The sequence below is a fragment of the Zophobas morio genome, unplaced genomic scaffold (assembly GCF_036711695.1).
Source record: "Zophobas morio isolate AGI-343-1 ecotype UQ-CSIRO unplaced genomic scaffold, CSIRO_AGI_Zmor_V1 ptg000058l, whole genome shotgun sequence".
Classification (NCBI taxonomy): Eukaryota; Metazoa; Arthropoda; class Insecta; order Coleoptera; family Tenebrionidae; genus Zophobas; species Zophobas morio.
This window is the reverse complement of record NW_026972163.1, coordinates 4931757-4953905: the sequence shown is the minus strand read 5'-3', so window position 1 is coordinate 4953905 and position 22149 is coordinate 4931757. Positions and strand designations below refer to the sequence as shown.

The 22149-nt window shown below is 35.2% G+C and overlaps 1 protein-coding gene and 1 long non-coding RNA gene across 3 annotated transcripts; both read left to right on the top strand.

Annotated features, from left to right (window-relative positions):
• The first annotated feature begins 5413 nt into the window (after positions 1–5413).
• LOC135143296 (uncharacterized) lies at positions 5414–7340 on the top strand. 2 transcript variants are annotated; one of them, XR_010282740.1, is made up of 5 exons: positions 5414–5620; positions 5672–6041; positions 6132–6279; positions 6377–6533; positions 6591–7340. It is a non-coding gene; the product is annotated as an uncharacterized LOC135143296 (long non-coding RNA). The 2 variants fall into 2 exon arrangements; XR_010282739.1 differs by having other exon boundaries at positions 6132–6533.
• A 9536-nt stretch (positions 7341–16876) lies between these two features.
• Positions 16877–21643, top strand: LOC135143235 (uncharacterized). The gene is made up of 7 exons (XM_064075114.1): positions 16877–16916; positions 16960–17071; positions 17132–17642; positions 17706–19560; positions 20123–20198; positions 20513–20668; positions 21592–21643. The coding sequence occupies exons 1-7, from the start codon at positions 16877–16879 to the stop codon at positions 21641–21643; spliced, it is 2802 nt and encodes a 933-aa protein (XP_063931184.1).
• Positions 21644–22149: the final 506 nt, after the last annotated feature.

Here is a 22149-nt window from a genome sequence, read left to right as displayed (position 1 = left end):
TGAATCAGGTTTATAGCGATATAAATCATCAGAAATAAAACATGAAGAGTGGCTTTGAAAATATTGCTAATTGACATTGTCAATTGTATCGCGTTTGAAGGTAATACATTTTTTAAAGTGTTTTAGTGTTTTTTTGACCAATCTACAGCGTGATTTTTGTGGAATGGTTTTGAAAATTGTTCGTAACAAATGTTATTACAAACATTTTTTTAATTTTTATTTTTTATTTTTTTTATTTTTTTTTTTTTGAGTTAATTAAGTTAAGTTTACTTATCGTTATGTTTACATATTTATTTTGGATAAGATTAATTGTCCTATAATTGGAAATTTTTCTGTTGGGCAAAATATATTATTATTGCAATATTTACAGATTATGGACCTAAGTAATCCACAATATTTGTATCCACTTCGACTTGCTTTGACTTTGGATTCAGGCGTCCACAGTGTAAAAATGTCGACTACGTGGATGCCTTTTAGTCCAAGTTTACTACAATTATTTGTTTAATAGATGTCTTCACGAAAAACTACAAAGAAACAAAGTATATGAACAATTTAAGACCAAGGAAAGAGAACGATACTGAAACAGAAAAGAAGCGAATTAAACTATAAATCCATTATTTAAGTGCCAATGAACAACGTCAACAACGCCAAAAATGGAGAGAAAAAAAGCAGTGCAGGTAAAAAAAGAATCAAGACTCGTTGATTTTAAGAAAACTTATACAACCAGAGAGTCCCAAAATAAATAACCCCGTTGTATTGGAACTTGACACGACGTCGAATATGTAATCGCAACTAACGCAGACAAAATTAGGTTTAAAAAAAAATAGAAATGTGCGAATAGGCAGCCCAACATACAGTATCCAGAAAATGTACGGTGCACACAGTTGGTGAAAATAAAATTCGCAAGATGCCGTCCGTTATTGCATCATCAGCTTCCCTTCTTGTTAATGGTAGAGCAGATATACTAGAACTGAAAATACGTGGGGACTGGCACTCCACGAGTGTGGCAGAAAATATTACATAGTGGATTCTGTGGACAAAAAAAAAAACAAACATGTAAGAAACATGTTCTAGCGCCTGACATACATGTTAAGAAATTGCAACTTATCTCAACCAGTTCAATGCAGTTTTTATGTACAGTAATGCGTAAGAGCCGTCTAGTCGTTAGCTATGGCACCCCAAAAACGTTCGCATAAAAGACTTACAATCAAAGAAAAATCATTAATAATTGATCAGTTAAATCGTGGCGTGAGCGGCAAGATGTTGGCTTGCAAATACGATGTCGGAACTTCGACAATTAATACTGTTTTAAAATGGGCTCCTGAAAACACCGTTCAATTAACAGTTATATGACGCTACAGATGAAATGGTTTTCGAAAATCATCAACGCAAGAGACAACAATAAAAAATTACAACTTTTTTGAAACCTGTTCAACAATAATGATTAATGTGAACATTAAATAAATAATTTGTACTTAATTAAATAAAATCTATAAATTCATGCTCTTTTTGCTTAAAATAAACTGGATAAAACAATAGGCTTCGGTAATTCGGATACTCTGATAATGGAATCTGGTCGGTTTTAATTGATTCGGACTATCGAGTCACTACTGTCTATACAAAAGGCAATGTCCCGACTGACCTATCAACGCCCAGCCCAAAGCGCTAATGCTAGAAAGTTGAAATTTGGAGAGAATGTTCATTTTATGCTGGAGGCATCGTTTAAGAAGGGATTTCTCGAAATTCATCCTCTAGGGGGGTGAAAAGAGGTGATAAGATTTGTATGGGACCAATATGTCTACTGTAAATTTACATTGTTACGTGAAACCTGGTATTAATTCTCTTCAACACCAATAATGAAACACATATTTAAGCATTTTCCGATATTCAACCCAAAATTGGCAAAAATATTTTTATGGTAATCTTTATTTAAAACCTGGTATTAATGCTCTTCAACACAAATAACGAAACAATGAAACATATAATTAAGCATTTTCGGAGATTCGACCCCGAAGGCGGTTAAAGTGGTGTCTAACTTTTGGCGGCTAAGTTTGTATAAGAACAATATTTCTACTATAAATTGAAATTTTTACGTGAAACTTGGTATTAATGTTCTTCAACACAAATAATGGAACTCGTTTTTAAGCATTTTCTAAAATTCAACCCCTAAAGGGGTGAAATGTTGAGGCAAGGTTTGTCTGGGATATTTCTATTGTATATCTACATTTTTATGTGAAACTTGGTATTAATAGACAATTAGCGAAATTACGTTCGGTACAACGTATTTTATGCACACAATCGCCAATAGGGACACCGCATGTTTCCATAGATATAACAGTTTTTTCTACGATTTGCGTGCTGTACGTTCTGCGGAACGTGGTTTCGCTAATTGACTATTGCTCTTCACAAATAATGAAACACTTATTTGAGTATTTTCCGAGATTCAACCCCTAAGGGGGTGCAAAGTGGTGGCTAACTTTATATGGGAAAATTACTTCTATTGAAAATTTTTGACGTGGAATTTAGTAAGTATTAATGCATAATGAAACACGTATTTAAGCATTTTCCGAGATTCAACCCCTTAGGGGGTGAAAAGTGGTGGCGAAGTTTGTATGGAAAAAATATTTCTACTGTAAATTTAAATTTTTACGGGGAACTTGATATTAATACTCTTCAACACATCAGCGAATCGTCTACGCGAGCGAAGCCGCTAGTATATATATAAAAGGCAGTGTCGCGATTGACGTCCAGCCCAAACCGCTAATCAGGTCTATTACGGTGAACATTGGTTTTTAGTCAATATTGGAAATTGGATATTGAATTATTTCAATAACCAATTAAAAGGTCTATCACCATGCACGCCTTGTTTGTGCTACCTAATATTGGAAAATTTTCAATATTGAAAATCCACGCGCCTAAACTTGGCGTGCGAGAGATCTGCCAATTGTCATGATTCGCGCAAAAATCACTAAATTTGTCGTATTAATTGTCAAAATTTATAACTTATACTGCTTCAAGCTCGAATTTACCCATACTTTCTTAATAATTGTAGAAGCGTTAATTTGTAAAGCTGTTCAACGATTAATACAATTATATCGCATTTAAAAATACCAATTAAGTATTCTTTGTTGCGTTCTTTGCCCTTCGTTGTAAAAGTGGTTATTACGATGTTAGCATCTATTTCATTCTCATGATCTTCAATGTTCTGATTTTCAACTGGATCTTCTGGAGGTATGTCTTGGCGGGTCATGCATAAATCATACAAAATAGCACATGCATTAATAATCCTAGCAGCTCTATCTGGCCAATAATGAAGTGAACTTTCAGAAAAGCAGCATCTAAACCTGGATTTTAGTACTCCATTTAACTTTTCGATTACATTGCGGATGTGTTTATGTGACACCTTGTAATTTCTTTGTTGGTCATTGTGACCCCTTCCTCCAATAGGAGTCATTAGCCACGGTTCAAGAGGGTAACCGGAATCAGCAAGGAGCCAGCTTTTTCTATGTCCATTTTCAAAATCTGTGACAAAATGGTTTCTAATAACACTGGTCTGCCAAATGGCAGGATCATACCCAGGATATCGCGTACTTACAGCAAGAAGTTTTAAATCGGCGGCAATAATAACTGAGTGCTATGATATCCTTTACGAATAAAAAGATGAAATTCCTGAATTTTCACTATTTATGGGAGAAGGAAAAATTCTAATCTGGGTACAATCAATAACACCAATTATTCCAGGATATTCATTCAATAAATTGATGAATTTTGCCTTTTCTTCCTGTTTTGCTGCTTCTGTAGAAGGAAATTTGACAAAAATTGTGAACAATGTTCATTCAACACATTCGTCACAGCAGTAATACTATTACTAATAGAAGATTGACATATTGAGAAGCTAAAATCTTGGGATACAGATTTTTGATAATTTCCTTGTGCAAAAAAAAGTAGAGCACAAAGAATAATTAATTGATCTGGTAGCGCAATTTCTTCAAGAATTCGTATAGGTAAGTAAGGACTGATTAATTCTATCAATTCATTAACAATTTCACGTGCAATTCTGTACACAGATTTAAAAATTTTCTCTGGAAGTGTTAAAGGATTGGACGCGTCCCTTAATGTTATTTTCATCTGATTGTATGCTTGTCTAACAATAATTAGTATTTAAGAAAATAAATGCAACATATTTCATATAGCAAGTACCTTGCTTCTTCATTTCTAAGGGGTCTATTCTGTAACCCATCTGTTAAATTTTAAAGTCCTCTAAAAGTTAAAATTTTAGATGCCCGCTAAAAATATTTAGCAGATGCACTATTCTGTAACAACATTTTTAAGCGGTCCGTTAAAAATAAATTTCTTTAGAGGTATCCTCTAAAATATGACGCATAATATTTGGCAACATTGCATCACCCCATTGTTACCCTGGGGTGATTTAGGGTTTTTATTTGCGCGCCATTTGTTAGTTCGAAATCGCTCAAAATGTCACGTTCACCGCGAACGACAAAAATCCAGAAAAATTTTATAATCAGCTATCTAGAAGACAACAGTGTTCTTTTCGGGGGTAAAATTAATCCAGTCCATCTCCCAAAAATTAATAAACAATGGGAGACGCTCGCGAACGAGCTCAATAAGATTGGTCCCCCCAAAACCATTCGTCAATGGAAAGATGTAAGTGGCATTTCTACAAACACAAGATTCTAGTTAATACTTTTCATTTTAATCATACCTAGACCGTGAGTGAGATGAAAACAAATGTGAAACGCAGGGCTCGGGAGATTAAATACGGCTTCACAGGTACGGGGGGTGGTCCCTCTGTGAAGCCCCTGAGTGAATTGGAGGAAAGGCTGTTGGCGTTAATATCTAAAATAACCATTGAGGGGGTTGATTTAGTGGAGGCTCACGGTAGTTGTGAAGAAGTTACCCCCGAAGCTGCTCAGGTATTAGACCCTCCTTCACCACCAATAGAAGAGGAGGGCTTTAATTTAGACGACATTCCTGTGGTCATCGCTACGGTATAAACGTTGTACTCAAATATTATGTTAATCATTCATACAATGTTTTCTTAGGAACCTGAGACGACACCTGAGCCTAAGACGCCGACAGCCTCCAGAAAACGAAAAACATCGAAAGCGCGAGCACATACTGCTCTCGAGGCCCACGATAGGCATTTAGTGACTCTAGCTAAGTCAAATTTTGCAATTGCAAAAGCATTAAATAACTTAGGTAGGGCTATTAACAACGTTGGGAAAAAAATGTGATGTTTTGTTTAATAAATTTTTATTTTAAATTTGAAAAATGTCTTATTTTTAAATTTGCGACTGCGTAGAATTACTTTTGGACAGTAAGCTTGCGTGCAGAAATTATCTTGTCTGTTTTTAAACATATGGGACAGGCGTAGGTCTGGGCTGGGCGCAGGCGCCTCCAGTTTCCAGTGGTAAATTTTAGGTTATGTGTTTATGTTTATGTGTGTTTGTTGAAACCGACATTAAATTTGATTATTTCATTGAAAAGTATTAACAGAAGATAAGGAAATTAAGCCGTAGTAATACTGACTATCCAATAAAACTACAAAGTTATCTTTCAATTCAACATGGGACAGGATTATTTCTAAGATGAGGCTTGAGTATGTGTTAAACGAATAATAAAACTGATTGTTCCACGTTTTGTTTTGCAGACCTGTGAATTACTGAGCTATTGATGCTATGTACGTATATCTAATGTTCCAAGGATTATAACTTTTCTGTGATCATCTTACAACAGTGTATATTCACATGGAAAGAGAATCGAGGGAGAAATGAACTAGTTATTATTGTTAAAATAATGAACAATTTCGTTTCGTACTACTTCTCCTCTCATATGCCAATTCCCTTGATGTACAATGTTGACTGGAATATTGTTATCGTCGTTGTGTTGATCAACTTCTTCGAAGATTTCTTCATCAGGCAGTTCATCTTTGTAAAAGCGTGCTATGTTGTGTAGCACTCCGCAGCTATAAATAATTTTACCAGCTTTTATGGGATCATAATTCAATACACGATGTTTAAGTAAGCACCGAAACCTTGATTTTAGTACTCCATTCAATTTTTCAATAATATTTCTAGTTCTTACAAGGTGGTGATTATAATTACTTTCAGGTGTGTTTTCTGGAGCATTTTCAAATGGAGTTAATAGAAAGGGCTGTAAAGGGTATCCAGAGTCTCCAATTATAAATAAATTAGAGCCTTGAATATACTGATTTTCCATAATAGCTTTGACATGTGAAGCTTGCCATATAGCTGAATCGTGAGTAGAACCAGGGAAGCGAGCGTTCATGTTTAATATATTATAATCGCTGTCCACAATTATTTGGCAATTTATACTATAATATCCTTTCCTACAGAAGTATGGCAGTGCTGGATAATTTTCTAGTGGTGATATAATTGCAATATGGGTGCAATCAATAACACCCAAACATCTTGGCATGTTAAATTTGTCCATGAACCCTTCTACAACTTTATTCTTTGCATTTTGAGTTTGGGGAAATTTTATCCAATTAGGTAGTAAATGGTCGTAAATCACATTTGTCACTTGATCCAAGCAGCCACTCATTGTAGGTTGGCTTATTGCAAAATTATAATCATGGGCACTAGTTAGTTGATACCCGCCAGTAGCATAAAAGTGGAGGCTTGCAAGGAACTTCAATTCTAGTGGTACAGCTGTAATTCTTGGTCCTTGCTGTAGATAAGGTCTAATCATATCAATTATTACTCTTGTGACATCTTTATTAAATCGGAAGATTGTTTTGAATGTTTTGTTAGGAAGTTGGAATGGATTATTCATATCTCTAATTAATCTCTGATGAAGCCTAACTTCAGCTCTGTAGAATTTTGAAACCAAATAGGAGTATAATAATGTAGATATTTATGCAAAAATATAATTATTTACCTTTCCTCATCTTCAATAAATTCATCCACCAATATTTCGCCGGCAATATCGAAAAAAGCCATTTTATGAGCGTTTTAAAGGTGTTTTTTACTAAATATAAAAATTTCGAATACGCTAAACGTCAAAAACTTATGGCCGCTAAAATTTAAAGGTGATTGTTCCGACCCCTCTAAAATTTTTCATTTTAGAGGGCGATTTTAAAGGAATCTGTTAAATTTTAACAGGTTTTGAAGTTGGTGAATACCAAATCAATTTTAAGGGCCGCTAAAATTTTAAAGGCCTCTAAATTTTAACGGGACGGTTACAGAATAGACCCCTATTTGCTCTTATCACCAAAAGCACATTAAAATCCATTTTGCCCCCAAAAAATCCACAAACTAATTTGATTCAGACTACTGTAACCTCTGATACTATTATATTAGAACCAATTCTGCATTTCTTCAATAATCTAGATATTTCCAATGACTACTCAAAAATGCATAAAAATAATATTTCCCTCCTCTGGAAGTAGCTTTGACCACCTTGGGTGATTCGTGCTTCCAAGGTTTACGATGCTTAAGCATACCAAGTATGATATTAAAAATGACATTGCAAGTCAAAGTAAATATGCATAAAATAATAACTTAACCAAGAATTACCGTAATCACTTTTAACCAATTCCTTGGTTATTTTTCAATAATCTAATACATAATCAACATCCGGTGAACATTGGTATTTGGCCATTTGCGGTGCAAGAACCAGCGAAAAGGAACTCCAAAAATCGTCAACGTGGAACGTTAGTAACGAAACCCGTCGAAGTTACACACGAAGTTTATGTTCGAACAATTACCGAAAAACTAATTCCCGCCATAAAAGAAAAATGGCCTCGTGGCAGTAAAACAATGCCGATCAAAAGTCAACAAGACAATGCTAGGCCACATTGCAGTGTAGATGATGAAGAAGTTGTTCGCGCCGGATCTGAAAATGGATGGAATAAAAAAATGATTTGTCAGCCACTAAACAGCCCGGATTTCAATGTCTTAGACTTGGGTTTTTTCAATGCAATTCAATCATTACAACATGAATCCCCGACTAATATTGATGAACTTATTCCGACCGTGTATAAAGCATGGGATGAAATGACGGTGGAGAAACTAGACAATGTTTTCATTACATTGCAGAAGTGTATGGAATTGACCATGCTTCATAAAGGAGGCAACGACTATAAACTCCCTCACATGAGTAAGAACAAACTCCGTTCGCAGGGGACATTGTTGCGCAAAGTTACAAATCTGCTAAATGTTAGTCATAAGCTCATAAGTATTAATTTTCTAATGATTTTTCATGTTACGATATTTTTTATTTGCAAAAATACACGTTAAATATCCCTTTGTAATTATTTTTTAAAAGTGGACACTTATTTTGGAACAAATAAAAAATCCTAAATCGGACACTTATTTTGGAACGGAGGGAGTACAAATTATTCAAAATTCAAGGTAGTATTCACCGATATTCACGGTTGATTGATAAGAGGCCAATTCCAAGTTGGTGGCACAAGTCACTGGTGCAGCGCAACTTTATAATGCTAATTTGGGTATCAAATGCTGGTTGCTAGGGGTGACGGAATAAACAAACGCAATTTTTCGAGATAAATTGCGCCAACTTGCACTGCCTACTAAAGGTGCCGCAACTCGATGGTGACATATGAAGTTGCACCGGTAAATCTGAGATGCACGGGTGCAACTAGACCGCAAAATTTTAGTTGGAATTACGGGCAAACTGTTTTGCGCCGTCACCATAGCGACACCGACTTGCGCCGAGTTGCCCCGGGTGCAAGTCTGACTTGGAGTTGGCCCCTGAGACTAAATTACCTCTGAAAAGGACCGTTTCCGCTGAAAGCTTTTACTCTTACCGTATAATGGTTAGGCAAGAAGAAGACAATCATCTGATCTATTGTAACTCCATTCAGCCAATATTTGGTTGACATGTACGCTAAAATTGAAACTGAAAGACTAAACTACAAAAGAAATAACCAGCCGCAGCTAAGAGTAGATAATTACATACATCACAAAGGCACCGTTGGGAGATTAGATGGCGATGCTACTCAGCTTGGCCAGATGGTAGTACTGCCATCATCTTTTACAGGCAGCGCCACGGCCGTATATAACAGGTCTGCGAACTCCGAGTTTAAAACGGTCTTTTTTCGAAGAGATCCCAGAAGGCCACGGGAGCTGAAAGATCCTAGCGCCGTCTACTGGATACTATGATGAAACTGTCCACAATAATGAATGAAATTTACGTAAAAATGTCCTTGAATGCAAGTTGTCACAAATGTCAGCTTTATAGGTTAGGTTTTGTGACGTCTTTTTGAAAGATGGGGGGAAATATACGTCAAATGTCATGTCAAACGTCAGTCGATACTGCAAATAGTACAATTAACTACCACATGGTGGCGGTCATCTTAAGCTCCCAGTAAAGTCACTAGATAGATTCTATCGCACATCCCCATATAACAGGTGAAAGATTAATTATTTGTTACTGCTGATCCTGTACACATTTACATTATTTTTAAAATGAAATGCAACCGCAAGACCTGCGAGGCGTGCCTTTCCAGTGTCATCACGAATTCTAGTGATGTTACGGAACTGAATATGTTTACGAAATTCAAGGAATACAAAGAAAATAATAATTTAGTGTATCCCTGTGAAGCTGTATGTAATTACATATATAATGTAGAAATAGAATTTAGATTATTTCAAAATGATATGATAAAAAATAATCTTAGTATTAGCAATTTTTTCACGATAGTTTGTACAAAGTACCCTTTGTTAGAAGATATTCCATTGTGCCATAATATTCTGGAAAAAATTGTTCAATTGTACATAAAAAGTAGGTTATACTTTTTGCTCAAAAATATGGCGAAGGAGTTTACCAAAATGGGTGACTCGATGAGCAGCAGAAGTGTAGCTATGCGTAATCTTGTAAAAAATAAATAATAATTAGTTTATTGTTAGTTGCATTACGTATCTCCCAGCCCTTTTTATATTCTTGTTCTCCCAAAACCTGGTAACTTTGGAAATTTCCAATTTTTGTTTGTTTAAAAAATAATTACCTTCTCAGCATTTACCTCCCATAATATAATATGTTGATGTCTGTTATTTTCACTATATGCCGAAGTATATAGCCCTCTTGGCTAAATATTTTTGCATTCCTTGAAAAATTCAGATTTCAGATAAATAACATTTAAATTTACCGCTTTTTTGCCCCAAAATGGAGGAGCATTGGGGTACTTAATCTATCTAGTGACTTTAGCCCCCAGAACCTACTACGATACCAGTTTTTAAGCGCCCGTTTTATGAAAATTTATGAATGGAGTTGAAAAACCTTACTTATATCACGTGGGCAGCGCACGTTACATGCATGAACGTACTCAAGACGCTTTGACATATGTCCGCCACTATGGACTGGCTGTGTGAACATGCCGTACTGACTCCCAAAAACAACAGTGTTGCGGTCATAAATGACATCTTACTTAAATCGTTTGAAGGATCTGAAATGGAATATAGGTCTGCTTACTCAGTTTTGCAAATAGATGAAGCAGTTCATTATCCTGTGGAATTCCTTAATAGTGTCAATCCACCTGGTTTTCCTTCTAATAAACTTCTCCTGAAGATTGGTGCACCTGTCATGTTATTACGCAACCTTAACCCGCCTAAGCTGTGTAACGGAACTAGACTCAGGGGCCAATTCCAAGTTGGTGGCGCAAGTCACTGGTGCAGCGCAACTTTGTAATGCTAATTTGGGTATCAAATGCTGGTTGCTAGGGGTGACGGAATCAACAAACGCAGTTGTGTCGAATTTTCCATTGAAATTTGCACCATGGAGTTGCGGCACCTCTAGTAGGCAGTGCAAGTTGGCGCAATTTATCTCGAAAAATTGCGCTTGTTTATTCCGTCACCCCTAGCAACCAGCATTTGATACCCAAATTAGCATTATAAAGTTGCGCTGCACCAGTGACTTGCGCCACCAACTTGGAATTGGCCCCTAAGAGTAACAGCACTCCACAAAAACGTGATCAAGGCTATTGTGTTCACTGGCTGTGCCCGGGGGAATCGGTTTTCACACCACGAATATCGCTTGTAACATATGATTACGTTTTTGAATTGAGAAAAACGCCAACACAACGGTGGTATGAATGCGAAAAAAACGCGATTTAGGTTTTCAGAAGCAAAAAGAGTTACAGCTTTAACTGAACTGTTCAACATTGTATGCAAAGATCTGATTACCACGGAGGACCAGGTGTGGGCTAATCTCCACACCGTTTTATGTCATAATAACCCAAAGTACTTACAGCGTGAAGTAATAGATCCAAATCAAACTATAAGAAGGTTAGATTGTAGGTTCGAAATGTGTAGTTTAAGGTTACTGAAAGACCATATGTTGCAGCAGGTCTCGCAATGTCGAAAATATGACTCTGAAGAAGCTTCGGAAAGCGGCAAGGAGCGAATGCAAACACAGTGGGGGTAATACTGTAAAATTACTATTGACGGTTTGGTGCAACTACAAACGTATTGTAAAAATTGATTCTGAAAAAAATCTTCTGAAACTGGTCGACCGAGAAAGGAAATTGCACAGCACAAAACAGATGCGGCTACAGCCCACGCTATTCGCACAGCCGCTCTCCAAATAATAGAGGAAAATGCAGAGGATAGGTACTGAAATTATTTATGAAATTGAAAATGATTCAGCTACATCGTCGATTCGGTGCTCAAAGAGTATGTGTGAAGCAGGTATGGCATGCACAGTTATGCTCGCTGTGGTACTAGCGTTGCAAACGATGATAATGAAAATGTGAGACAAAGAAAGCATACAGCAAAAGCTCAGAAAAGGAGAACACAGACAAAGAATGATGGAGTGTTTGTATACTTGACTGAAAAAATGAAACAAGAACAGCAATAAAAGCAGAGTTGGAGTTTCGAGAACAACAACACTTTGATAACCTAAAAATGTAGGAGGAACTTTCATATAAAAGGGCAAAATTGGAGTTTGATGAAGATAAGTGGAAGGATCAGAAGAAGACCGCAAAATCGAACGTCATTCTTAGCAATAAATACTTAGAGAAACACATTTTTCCCTACTATACAGTTTTTATAATCCAAATAATAATTTGTAATAAACACCTGTACTCAAAGTTCATACCTACCTTATTGTGCAATTTTCATTAATTTATTTAAATAAAAATAAAAAACATTTCTTGTGCCAACATATGCGTTTGTTAGTGGTAAAATTGAAAATATTTGCAAAGGTTAAGTGTTATTCTTTCTTATACATATAAAATATGTGCAAATTTGCATGTGGTGCGATAATTTTTTTGCGTATCCGTTGACGTTGCCGTTGAAACTTGGCACGCCATTGGGATGACGTTCTAGATGACCAACTTTTATCTTTCGCCGTTACGTTGCCGTTGACGTTGGGCTTTCAACCAATCAAATTGAGGTAGTGTGCTGTCAACTTGAAGGAAAATTTTCTGAAGTAGGCGGGACATTTTTCTGGTTGACAGCACTAATTCCACGAAAATCAAATCAAATTGGTAGAGATAGTGAGGCCCACTAATATTAAACCATCTAATCACTTGTTCACCGAAACCCTCATATTTTAAATACCATAAGTGTTATTTTTTTTCGTTCGTTTTGGTGGTGTAGTCGTGTTAAAATTTGGTTTCTATTTTATACTTAGTTTTTATATTCTTCAGTCATTTTAATTTTAATTGCTACGTAAACACACAAAAGATAGCCGAGAGAACCTAATAAATACTTTTGTCGCATCTTGGTTGGCTTCATTTCACTAACTAAAAAAACAAAACTCGTTCGAAAGCACGCAATATTGACGTGAAAACGTAACCTCACATTTGGATTTGACAGCTACGGCCTATGGCAACGGCAACAAGCAACGGAGTTTATAAATGACAATTTTCAGCTCTAGCAGCAGCGTCAGCGGGAACAGCAACTGCAACGGCAACTTCAACGTCAACAGCAAGTTTATAAATCCCACTTTATGATAGTAGTGTCCAGCGGATATTATTGGCATTGGGTCTTATGCAGTGTAAAATAATCTTAAAAAAGTCAGGAACTAGTTAACAGAGCTAATTTCTGCACTACTGCGTTGAAGATTGATAAAATGAACTCTTAGTTGAGATACCTCCAGCTTCGGTTAATTCACGCAACGTCCTTCATTTATCAGTCAAAACCCTATTATGAACTATGTTAATGATTTCAGGTATGACGACAGTTTTTGGTCCTCCAGAACGCGATTTTCTTTTTCAAATCGGGAGAAGGTCTTATAAACACAATCCAAACAGTTGTTTAGTAGTTTGTACACAGTTTTTTGGTTCTAGGACATAAAAGTGCAGTCATTACTGACGCATATGATCGGATGCAGTTTTCTTTGAGCAGTTACTCACAATTGGGAGCAATTGTTTACACTTATTCAAGAAAATTTTTCAAAATTCAAAATTTTTGCAAAGAGCAGCACCTTTTGCCTCATTTTTTTTTTTCATATAATTAAACGCAACTGCTTCATAAAATAAAAGCATGACCACTTACTTCTCATTGTTCACACAGCCCATTGTCCTCACATGTTTTGGTTCACGAATATCGAATATTGTTCATGAATAATAGCTCTTCTTAAGTCACATTTATTTACAACTGGGGCCGTATAAGCAAAAACTGAGCAAATACTATCGAACAGCAGCAAGAAGTAAAAGCAAATGCTCCACTAGTTTATGGTTTGAATGTAAGCGTTTGTTTCAAACAACATGAACAAGAAATTACTTTTGATCAAATAATTTGCTCTAGAGTCATAAGACCTAATACTCAGCTTTCTACCTAGTATCTAGGAAACAGCATAAACAAGGAAACAGTTTACATTCCATATTTTGACATTGGGGTATTTCATGGAGGATTTCTAAAAGATCATGTCAGAAAGTGGATGATCCGAAACCAACGGATACACAAAACTCATCATGGTAAAATGTATTAGAAGAAAAGCAGAGCTCATTTCAAGAAAGCAACTCCCTCAGATAAAAGTTAAAAAAATCGGGCATTGGAAGAACTGCTAAATTTAGTAGAACAAAATACAGAAAAAAGTCTAATGAAAATGGTCAATAATATGAAAACCTATACTAAAGGAACCCGAAAAAATTCTGGACGAGGTTATGAAAGGACACGAAAATTCCACTCTCAATGAGATTCCTGGTGCCCAAGGAGTTATTGACACGCCATTAACTTCAACAACAGCGAGTGCAACAATGTTGACAGAAGACAATTTTGCGATAAATTCCAGCACTGAAAATATGAATCATCCTCTTCCTCTAAAAAAAAACTAAATTAGACATTGTCTCGTCAGATGAAAGCAGTGCAACATCACATTTAACTTCTAATCAACTGTAAAGATTAGTTTTATTAGAGCAAAAAAAAACATTACGGACCAGAGACAATATTACCAAGTAAAGCTACAAAGAAAAAGAATGTTAATTAAGTTAAAATGATCTTCTGTAAACAACATCACTTCGGATTATAACTATTGTTATCAATTAAGTATTTAATAATAGTTATTTATGTATCAAGGACGTATGTAAGGCGTTTTTGGCCTGCAGCGTGGAGATTATAGCAAGAGGGCCGAAGGCCCGAGTCCTCTAACACGCCAACACTGGTGATGATTCACCAATAGGGAGAGAAGAATTTTGCTTCCGGTGTTGTGTCTCGCACTCGCAAGAGACAAGATCTTGATAAGTTCAGAATTGTTTTTGTCGTAAATCAAAAATCAGTCGCGTGTTTAGTCGCGGTTGTCACAAGAATTATCACCAAGATATAATTTAAGAGCGCGCAATTTTTTAACTGATTTTGTGAGCACGGAACTGTATGGCACAGTTGCTAACAAAGTTAAAGAATTGATCGAAAAATTTGATTACATGGCGTTTACTTCTGATATTTGGTCGGATCCAAGCTCCAATGCATCTTTGCTTAGCCAAGATTTGTCATGGAATCGCAGAAAACTTTGATCAGTCACTAATTATATTGAAATGCGAGCCATTCAACGACCACACAGGCGACATAATTGCTCAAAAAATTGACACGATTCTTACTGAATGGAATATTTCAGAAGAACAAGTGCACTGCATTATTGGAGACGAATAGGGTGAGATGCATAGTTGTAACTCATCCTCCACTCAAACTCAACTAACTTGAGTTGAATGCGAGGTTAAGTTTGAGTCAAAATTATTATTGCATTCCTAGTTGTCCCTTAACTTAAAGTCAGTGAGCAAAGGAAACAGAAGTTCGACTGCAAAAAGCGAAAGAAATTTTAAGTCAACAAGCCATTAAAACTCAAAACTTAAGGCGAAACCGGAGACGATTTAGTACTAGCAAAAACTCAATAGATGGCGCGGAATTTATTTCACGATTTTTACAAAAAGTAATGAATTTTAGTAAAATATTTTGGACACATTAGCCAAAATAAATACATAGAAATAGATACAACGTTCAATTTTTTTTTAAATTGTTTTATTTTTTGAAATACACATACTTACCGACACATTGTGATAATTTAAAAAAATCTGGTAGCCAGCATAAATAAAGCATTCTCCACAGAACGTAAATATAAATTTATTTAATAATTATAACCAATAATAATAACATAAACAGAAAAATACATTTTTCTTTGATGTTGCGCCGCCCGATATACTCTCACGGAAGCAGTTAATTTGTTTCCCCCTCTCCCATCACAACTTCAAGAAAACTGCCACCAGACGAATTTCGTGGAAGTAGAAACCCGATCTTGTTCATTTAGGATAAGATATTCATTTTCCAATTTTTGTAAGCCGTTGTGTTGTGGTGCAGCCGTGGTGCAAAATTGCTTAATTTTTTATTTATATAAAACTCAGGTAAGTAAACTAAGTAACTATTGCTTAACCTATATAGATACCAAATAATTAAAAAGTGGTTACGGACGTACCTTTTCCTTCTTTTATTTCGTTCGTTATTCGAAGAAAAAAACAAATTTATAAATTCCACCACAAATCTAAACAATTTTTCAATTGGCAAATTTAATAAGAATACTACCGGTACATTATCATATTAAATAAAAATACATAGCAACATAAAACGTACGAATTTAGAATAGTTACTTACATGTAAGTACAAGTATAATAAGAATCATAATGGCAAATGTATGGAAATGACTTTAATTTGAAGTATGTGAATCGTCTAATAAAAAAGTTTTATACGTTTACTCACTATTACAATTGTAGGAAGATGGACTACAGATACTCTACTAAGGGTAAAAATCATTTACGACTTAGTAGAAAAAGAAAAAGGTCTACTGCGAAAATAAATACACTTATACAATTAATGTAAGTAAAGACTTAGTAAAAATAGAGTTATGATATTCTATATTTTAATTTTCCAAATTTTCGTGTCTATAGCAAAAAAAGGAAAGAAGATTCAAACACCGAGAAAAATACCAACCAATCTACAAGGTAAATATTTATTGATAATGTTTAAAATATCTACTAGTCTTGAAATGTTTGTACCATTTTTATAGTTCTCTGGCCTCAGAAGGTAACAACAATGTACCTACCTCGCACGCAGAAGGGGAAAGTTCAGTAACAGAAGATACTACGTATGTTGAATAATTGAAATTAATTAATTCTTTATAATTAGTTTGTATTTTGACGATTACTAACAACGTAAGTTTTGTAAATAGATATGAAACAGGGAATGAAAATCGCAGGAATCAAAGACAACTTACTTTATCTTCAAAGAGAAAAAAACGAGTAGTGAACATTGGACTCCTGAATTGGAATATTAAAAGGTGCACACTTAATTTTAACTACATATTATCTACTCGTATTTACACAGAATATTTTGAAATTTGACGATTTCCAGGTCAACTTATAAAACAAACAAAACATGTGAAGATGTTCCTTTGTCTAACGATCAGCAATATGCGAACGCAAGGTAACGAGCATTATTATTAATACTACTTTTTTTTAATTTGAAGTAATTTTATGCAAAACTATTTCTCCTAGAGATACTTTGGTCACGAGTAATATATATGAATTTGATGAACCAGACGAAGAGTCACCACCGAATCAAACAATCATTCAGCATGAGTAATAATTATTTACTATACATAATAACAAATGTGTGCAATCCTTATTTTTATTTTTAAGGGAACCTATCACTGATTTAGAAAATATGGTTGTCGAACAAATACCACCAAATCCTGGAAATGATCCCCTCATTAATGATATATGTGGTAGATTTGTAGTTGACGGTAAACATTTTTTGAAGGAATTACGAAAACTGGAATATCATCGTCATGAATGCTTAAGGAGTTCGGACGGTTATTTCAAATTGCTAAAGTCTAGTTGTAAAAATTTAATATGGCTTTTACAATTCCAATGTCCATACTGCAAAATTACTAAAACTGTTGCAAGTGAACCTCCAACAGCAACTCCAAGTACTCATGATGACGCAAAAGAGAACAAGCAATGTATGCCTCAAACAAGCACCTTTCAAAAAATTACCACCACACGTCAACTATCATTGAGTGAAAGTGCCGTCTGGGGTACAATCTCAACAGGGAACGGACATTTTCAAATGGAAGAAATTTTTTCAACTATAGGAGTTAAAACTATAGACCAGAAAACATTTTCCAAAATAGAAATGAATTTGGGTAAAGTAAGTAATATATGAAAAGAATGATTGATGGCTAAAGTCTTTGTACTTGTTATTGTTCTAAAGGTTTGGCATGAAATTCTGTTCGAATCTATGATGGAGACAGGAGAAGAAGAAAAAAGATTGGCTATTGAAAGCGGTGATGTAACTTCAGATGGAACACCTTTCATCACCGTTATAGTCGATGGCGGATGGTCTCACCGCAGCCACGGGCACAGATACACTGCCAACTCGGGGGTGGCGTGTGTCATAGGCAAACGCACCAAAAAACTTTTGCATTTAGACGTACGTAATAAATATTGCGCTATGTGTCTCTACCGAAAAAAACAAAATATGACTGAAGGACACGAAAATTGTTTCAAAAATTGGAATGGAAGTTCTGCTGCTATGGAAGCCGATATGTTAGTACAAGCTTTTCGACAAAGTAAAACTTTGCATGGTTTGGAATATAGACGTTTTATTGGAGATGGTGATTCAAGTGTATTCGCACGACTTTATGAGAAAGTTTCATATGGACGAAATATTGAAAAACTGGAATGTGCAAACCATGCTATAAAAAACTATACCAAAGCACTTTGCAAAGTACAAGGCGTTTCTAAAATTATTAGGTCAGTGCTTACGCCAGGAGTGGTCAGACGTCTGAAGATAGGGGCAAGATGTGCTATAATTCATAATTCAAAAGAGAATCAGAATCCTGAAATATTAAAAGAGGATTTGAGAAACGGACCAGCCCATGTATTCGGCATTCACAAAAATTGTAAAAATTATTTTTGTCATTCAGACAAAAGTGAAAAGGTTTTAACAGATAATGAACTTGCTGCATATAATTATGTGCACGAATGTCTTAAGCCCTTGTTACGAAAAGCACCACGGCTTGTTACTAATGATACCAGCAATTTGGCTGAAAACTTTATGTCACTTGTGGCAAAGTTTGTTGGTGGAAAACAAATTGATCGTGGGAAAAGAGGAGCCTATACTATACGAGCTCGAAGTGCAGGTCTTGATTTCCAATATGGTCCTATGTGGCACTATAATAGTATGAAAAAAGTTATTGGGAAAAGTCCTTCTTGCTTGGTGAAACGGCTTGGGGAGAAACGCTTAAAAAAACAAAGTAACACCAGAAGATCGCTATTTAATTCAGGAAAACCTAGACGAAAAGTAAAAAATAACAATGACGGTTGTAAAGATTATGGAGAATCGTGCCATAAACTAGATTTGGATGAAGAAGAATTTAAAAAAGAAAAAGAACAATTTCTCAAAAATATAGCCATATCGTGCAAGGAAGAACAAGACAAGATTGAAGAAACTACCAGAGGACAACGAGAAAATGAGGAATGGTTTAACCAAAGGAAAAACAGATTAACTGCATCACTCTTTGGCTCGGTGGTAAAACGCAGAAAATCTAGTAGTTGGGCCAAGTTGGTAGAACAAATTTGTTATAAAAGTTTAATAAATTGTCCAGCCATTAATTATGGAATATTGAATGAAAAAACGGCGATAACCGCTTACCAAGAAAAAACAAAAAATGTTGTAGTTGAATGCGGCCTCTTTGTTGATTTGGAAAATGGTTTCCTAGCTGCTTCTCCGGATGGTCTCATTGGAGAAAATGGAATCCTTGAAGTTAAGTGTCCAAAGAGTGCTGAAAATTTAACTGTAGAGGAGGCTTCTAAAACTTTAAAGCAGTTTTACATAGACAAAAAACAAGGCTGTCTAAAAAGAACTCACGACTACTTTTATCAAGTCCAAGGGCAATTGCATATCAGTAATCGTGAGTTTTGTGATTTTGTTGTATGGACAAGGAAAGATTTGTACGTTGAACGTATATTTAAAGATGACAACTTTTGGCAAAATAAAATGTTCCCTAAATTAAAATATTTTTATGATGAAGCATTACTGCCAGAACTGGTAGATCCCCGAAAGTGTAGAAATATGCCTTTAAGAGAACCAAATAAAAATATATTGTTTTAGACTATTTTTTATTTTAAAATATCAAAAGATATTTTTATCTATCATATCTAAAAGTATTGCAGCTCCAAAAGAATGACGTCATCCTCTCTACAGATGTAAGTCGCGTGCTTATAAACTAGTTGGCGGCGCCTGCAAAAGGCTATGGTATTTTACTGTTTCGTACTTTATTATTAGAAATATGTAAGTGGAAATGTTGTTAACAAATTTAGTAGACATTGTAGTATTAGGGCCGGCTAATGAAAGTTTTAATTTTTTGAAAATTCCAAAATTTATGTTTATTACTTAAAAAAAAAATCATATATTAAAAAAAATTAAACGTTATATCTTTTTCTAAGATATAACTATAAACGAATATCATTTAAAATAATTTTTATACCAAATATTGTTTAAATGAACAGTGAAATAAATTTCGGTATGTTTTGTCTCTCTCGCACACTTGGTCGTCCGGTTTCGCCTTAAATGACAGAGCAACAAAGTGACAGTTGAGAAATCTTTATAAATGTGAAATTAATTAGTCAAGTTCGAGCTGAGTATGAGTTTGTCTCAAGTAACGACTATGAATCTCACCCGAAGGCTTCAATATGAAAAGAGGTATGCAATCAGCAGTATTCAATGAATTGGATTTTACAGTTCACAAAATGCAACCAGAGATATGGAGAGGAAAAATGAGCTTAGACTTCTGCGCATATGTACATTGTGGTGATCGCCATTTTATCAGTTAACCTTAACGTTGTGTTTACCTGGTAATTACCACGTTGTTGAACCAGTTGTAATTTGGAGTTAAAAGTATTACTTAATTTATTTTACCGTTAGTGTATGTGTGTACGTGCTTGTTAGCACTCATTCACAATGGGCATAAAGCATAAGGATGTCCTAAACATTAATGCATAAAAATTTATGTATAGTGCTCGAGGACGGTGGAATAAGAACGGAGGGAGCATGTCGTATGCTTTCAATGGTACGGTTTTGGCCCAAAATCAACTACCGCAAACACCGTTTACGATCGGTCTGTCGACTGTGCGCATGTGCGAGCTGGCTACAAACCTCGAGAAAAGCCCATCGTACTCCATAGGCGTACATCTCAGTTATTTTGTTCCATCACGTGCTGTGTATCTTTATACTTTGAGCCGTTTTTTTTTAATAAATTCAACATGGTGAACTGCAAACTTTGTAAGTCGTGGAATGGAAGTAAACAATCTGTGAAAGACAGACTAAGTTTTCATAAGTAAGTAATAAATGTATAACTTGAGTAACTGCCCGCCACTGTTTAGCGATTCTCTCGAAACTGGGGGCGTGGTTTAGCCGAGCGCGTATTCCAAACACCGTCGTAAACGGTGTCTAGATTTCGGACGGTCGGTGCCACATTTTTCGACCGTACTATCCCTCCGTTCTTATTTTACCCTCCTCGATAGTGCTCTATGCTTGTATTCGTTCACAATGAGCATAAGTGCTCATTCAGAATGGGCATAAAGCATAACACATTATGCTCATTGTGAACGAATACAAGCATAAAGCACTAAACATAAATTTTTATGCATTAATGCTTAGGACATCCTTATGCTTTATGCCCATTGTAAATGAGCACTTTGTGTTAAAGGACATTATCATTGACAACAAACATGTCTTGTACAGTTTCTCACTGTAAAAATTGTCAACAGTTTCGTTCAGAATACGTATTTATAATTAATAACAATTGGTTATTGCAATACTATGCGATCAATATTTATTATATCTGATTTTAGGTTTCCGACAGCTCGAGAACATTTAAAAAAGTAGCTGATTGTTGTGAAAAAAGATGAAAGCTTCAAACTGACTAAGTATAAGCTGGTGTGCTCAGATTATTTCACAACAAATGATTTCATTGTTGTAAATGAGAAAAAACGATTGAAATCGAACGCAATTCCCAGGGTGAATTTAGATGAAAGTGTAGAAGCTTCTTCAATTTCAATGAGTACTGTGAACGCTACTTTAGCTGATATTTCAGAAGAGTCTCCATCGATTATACCTCAAGGTGTAAAGAGGAAATTAGGGTTTGAATATTTTATTATATTGAATTTTTTACTAGTGTTAATAATTATTATTTAGTGCTGCGCAAAGATACCATGGAAAATGCAGTAGCAGTACAAGTGAAAGTAAAAGAAGAAGAATATAATTTATTAAAAACATACACAGTTACACGTAAATTCATTTCTTGTACACAGATAAAACGCAATTATATAGTATCTCTATAATTATTTTCTATTTATAATATTCTCTTATAAACAACTTAGTACTATGATTAATGACTATTTTCATTTACATAATGTTAATTGTAGTATATCTCCAAGAAAAATCAAAGCGAAGTACGTTTCATTGCAGGGGAAGCAATCATCTACTCGCACCAATTATATGTCAGTAAGAAGACGATACAGAAACTGGAAACAAAAGTATTGACAATGGCAACAATCATAAATGATCTGAAGAACAACTCAGATGTTGGTAACAATGCTTTAGACCATTTGGAACTGGCTTATGACAATGTCCCCATTTATTAATAAGGAGA

Bases quoted from the DNA above. Each gene is read 5' to 3' on its own strand.
- LOC135143235 (XM_064075114.1), top strand. From the start codon at position 16,877: ATGTTCCTTTGTCTAACGATCAGCAATATGCGAACGCAAG. The intron at 17,072-17,131 runs GTAATAATTATT...TTTATTTTTAAG, and splicing joins CAAACAATCATTCAGCATGA to GGAACCTATCACTGATTTAG. The intron at 17,643-17,705 runs GTAAGTAATATA...ATTGTTCTAAAG, and splicing joins TAGAAATGAATTTGGGTAAA to GTTTGGCATGAAATTCTGTT.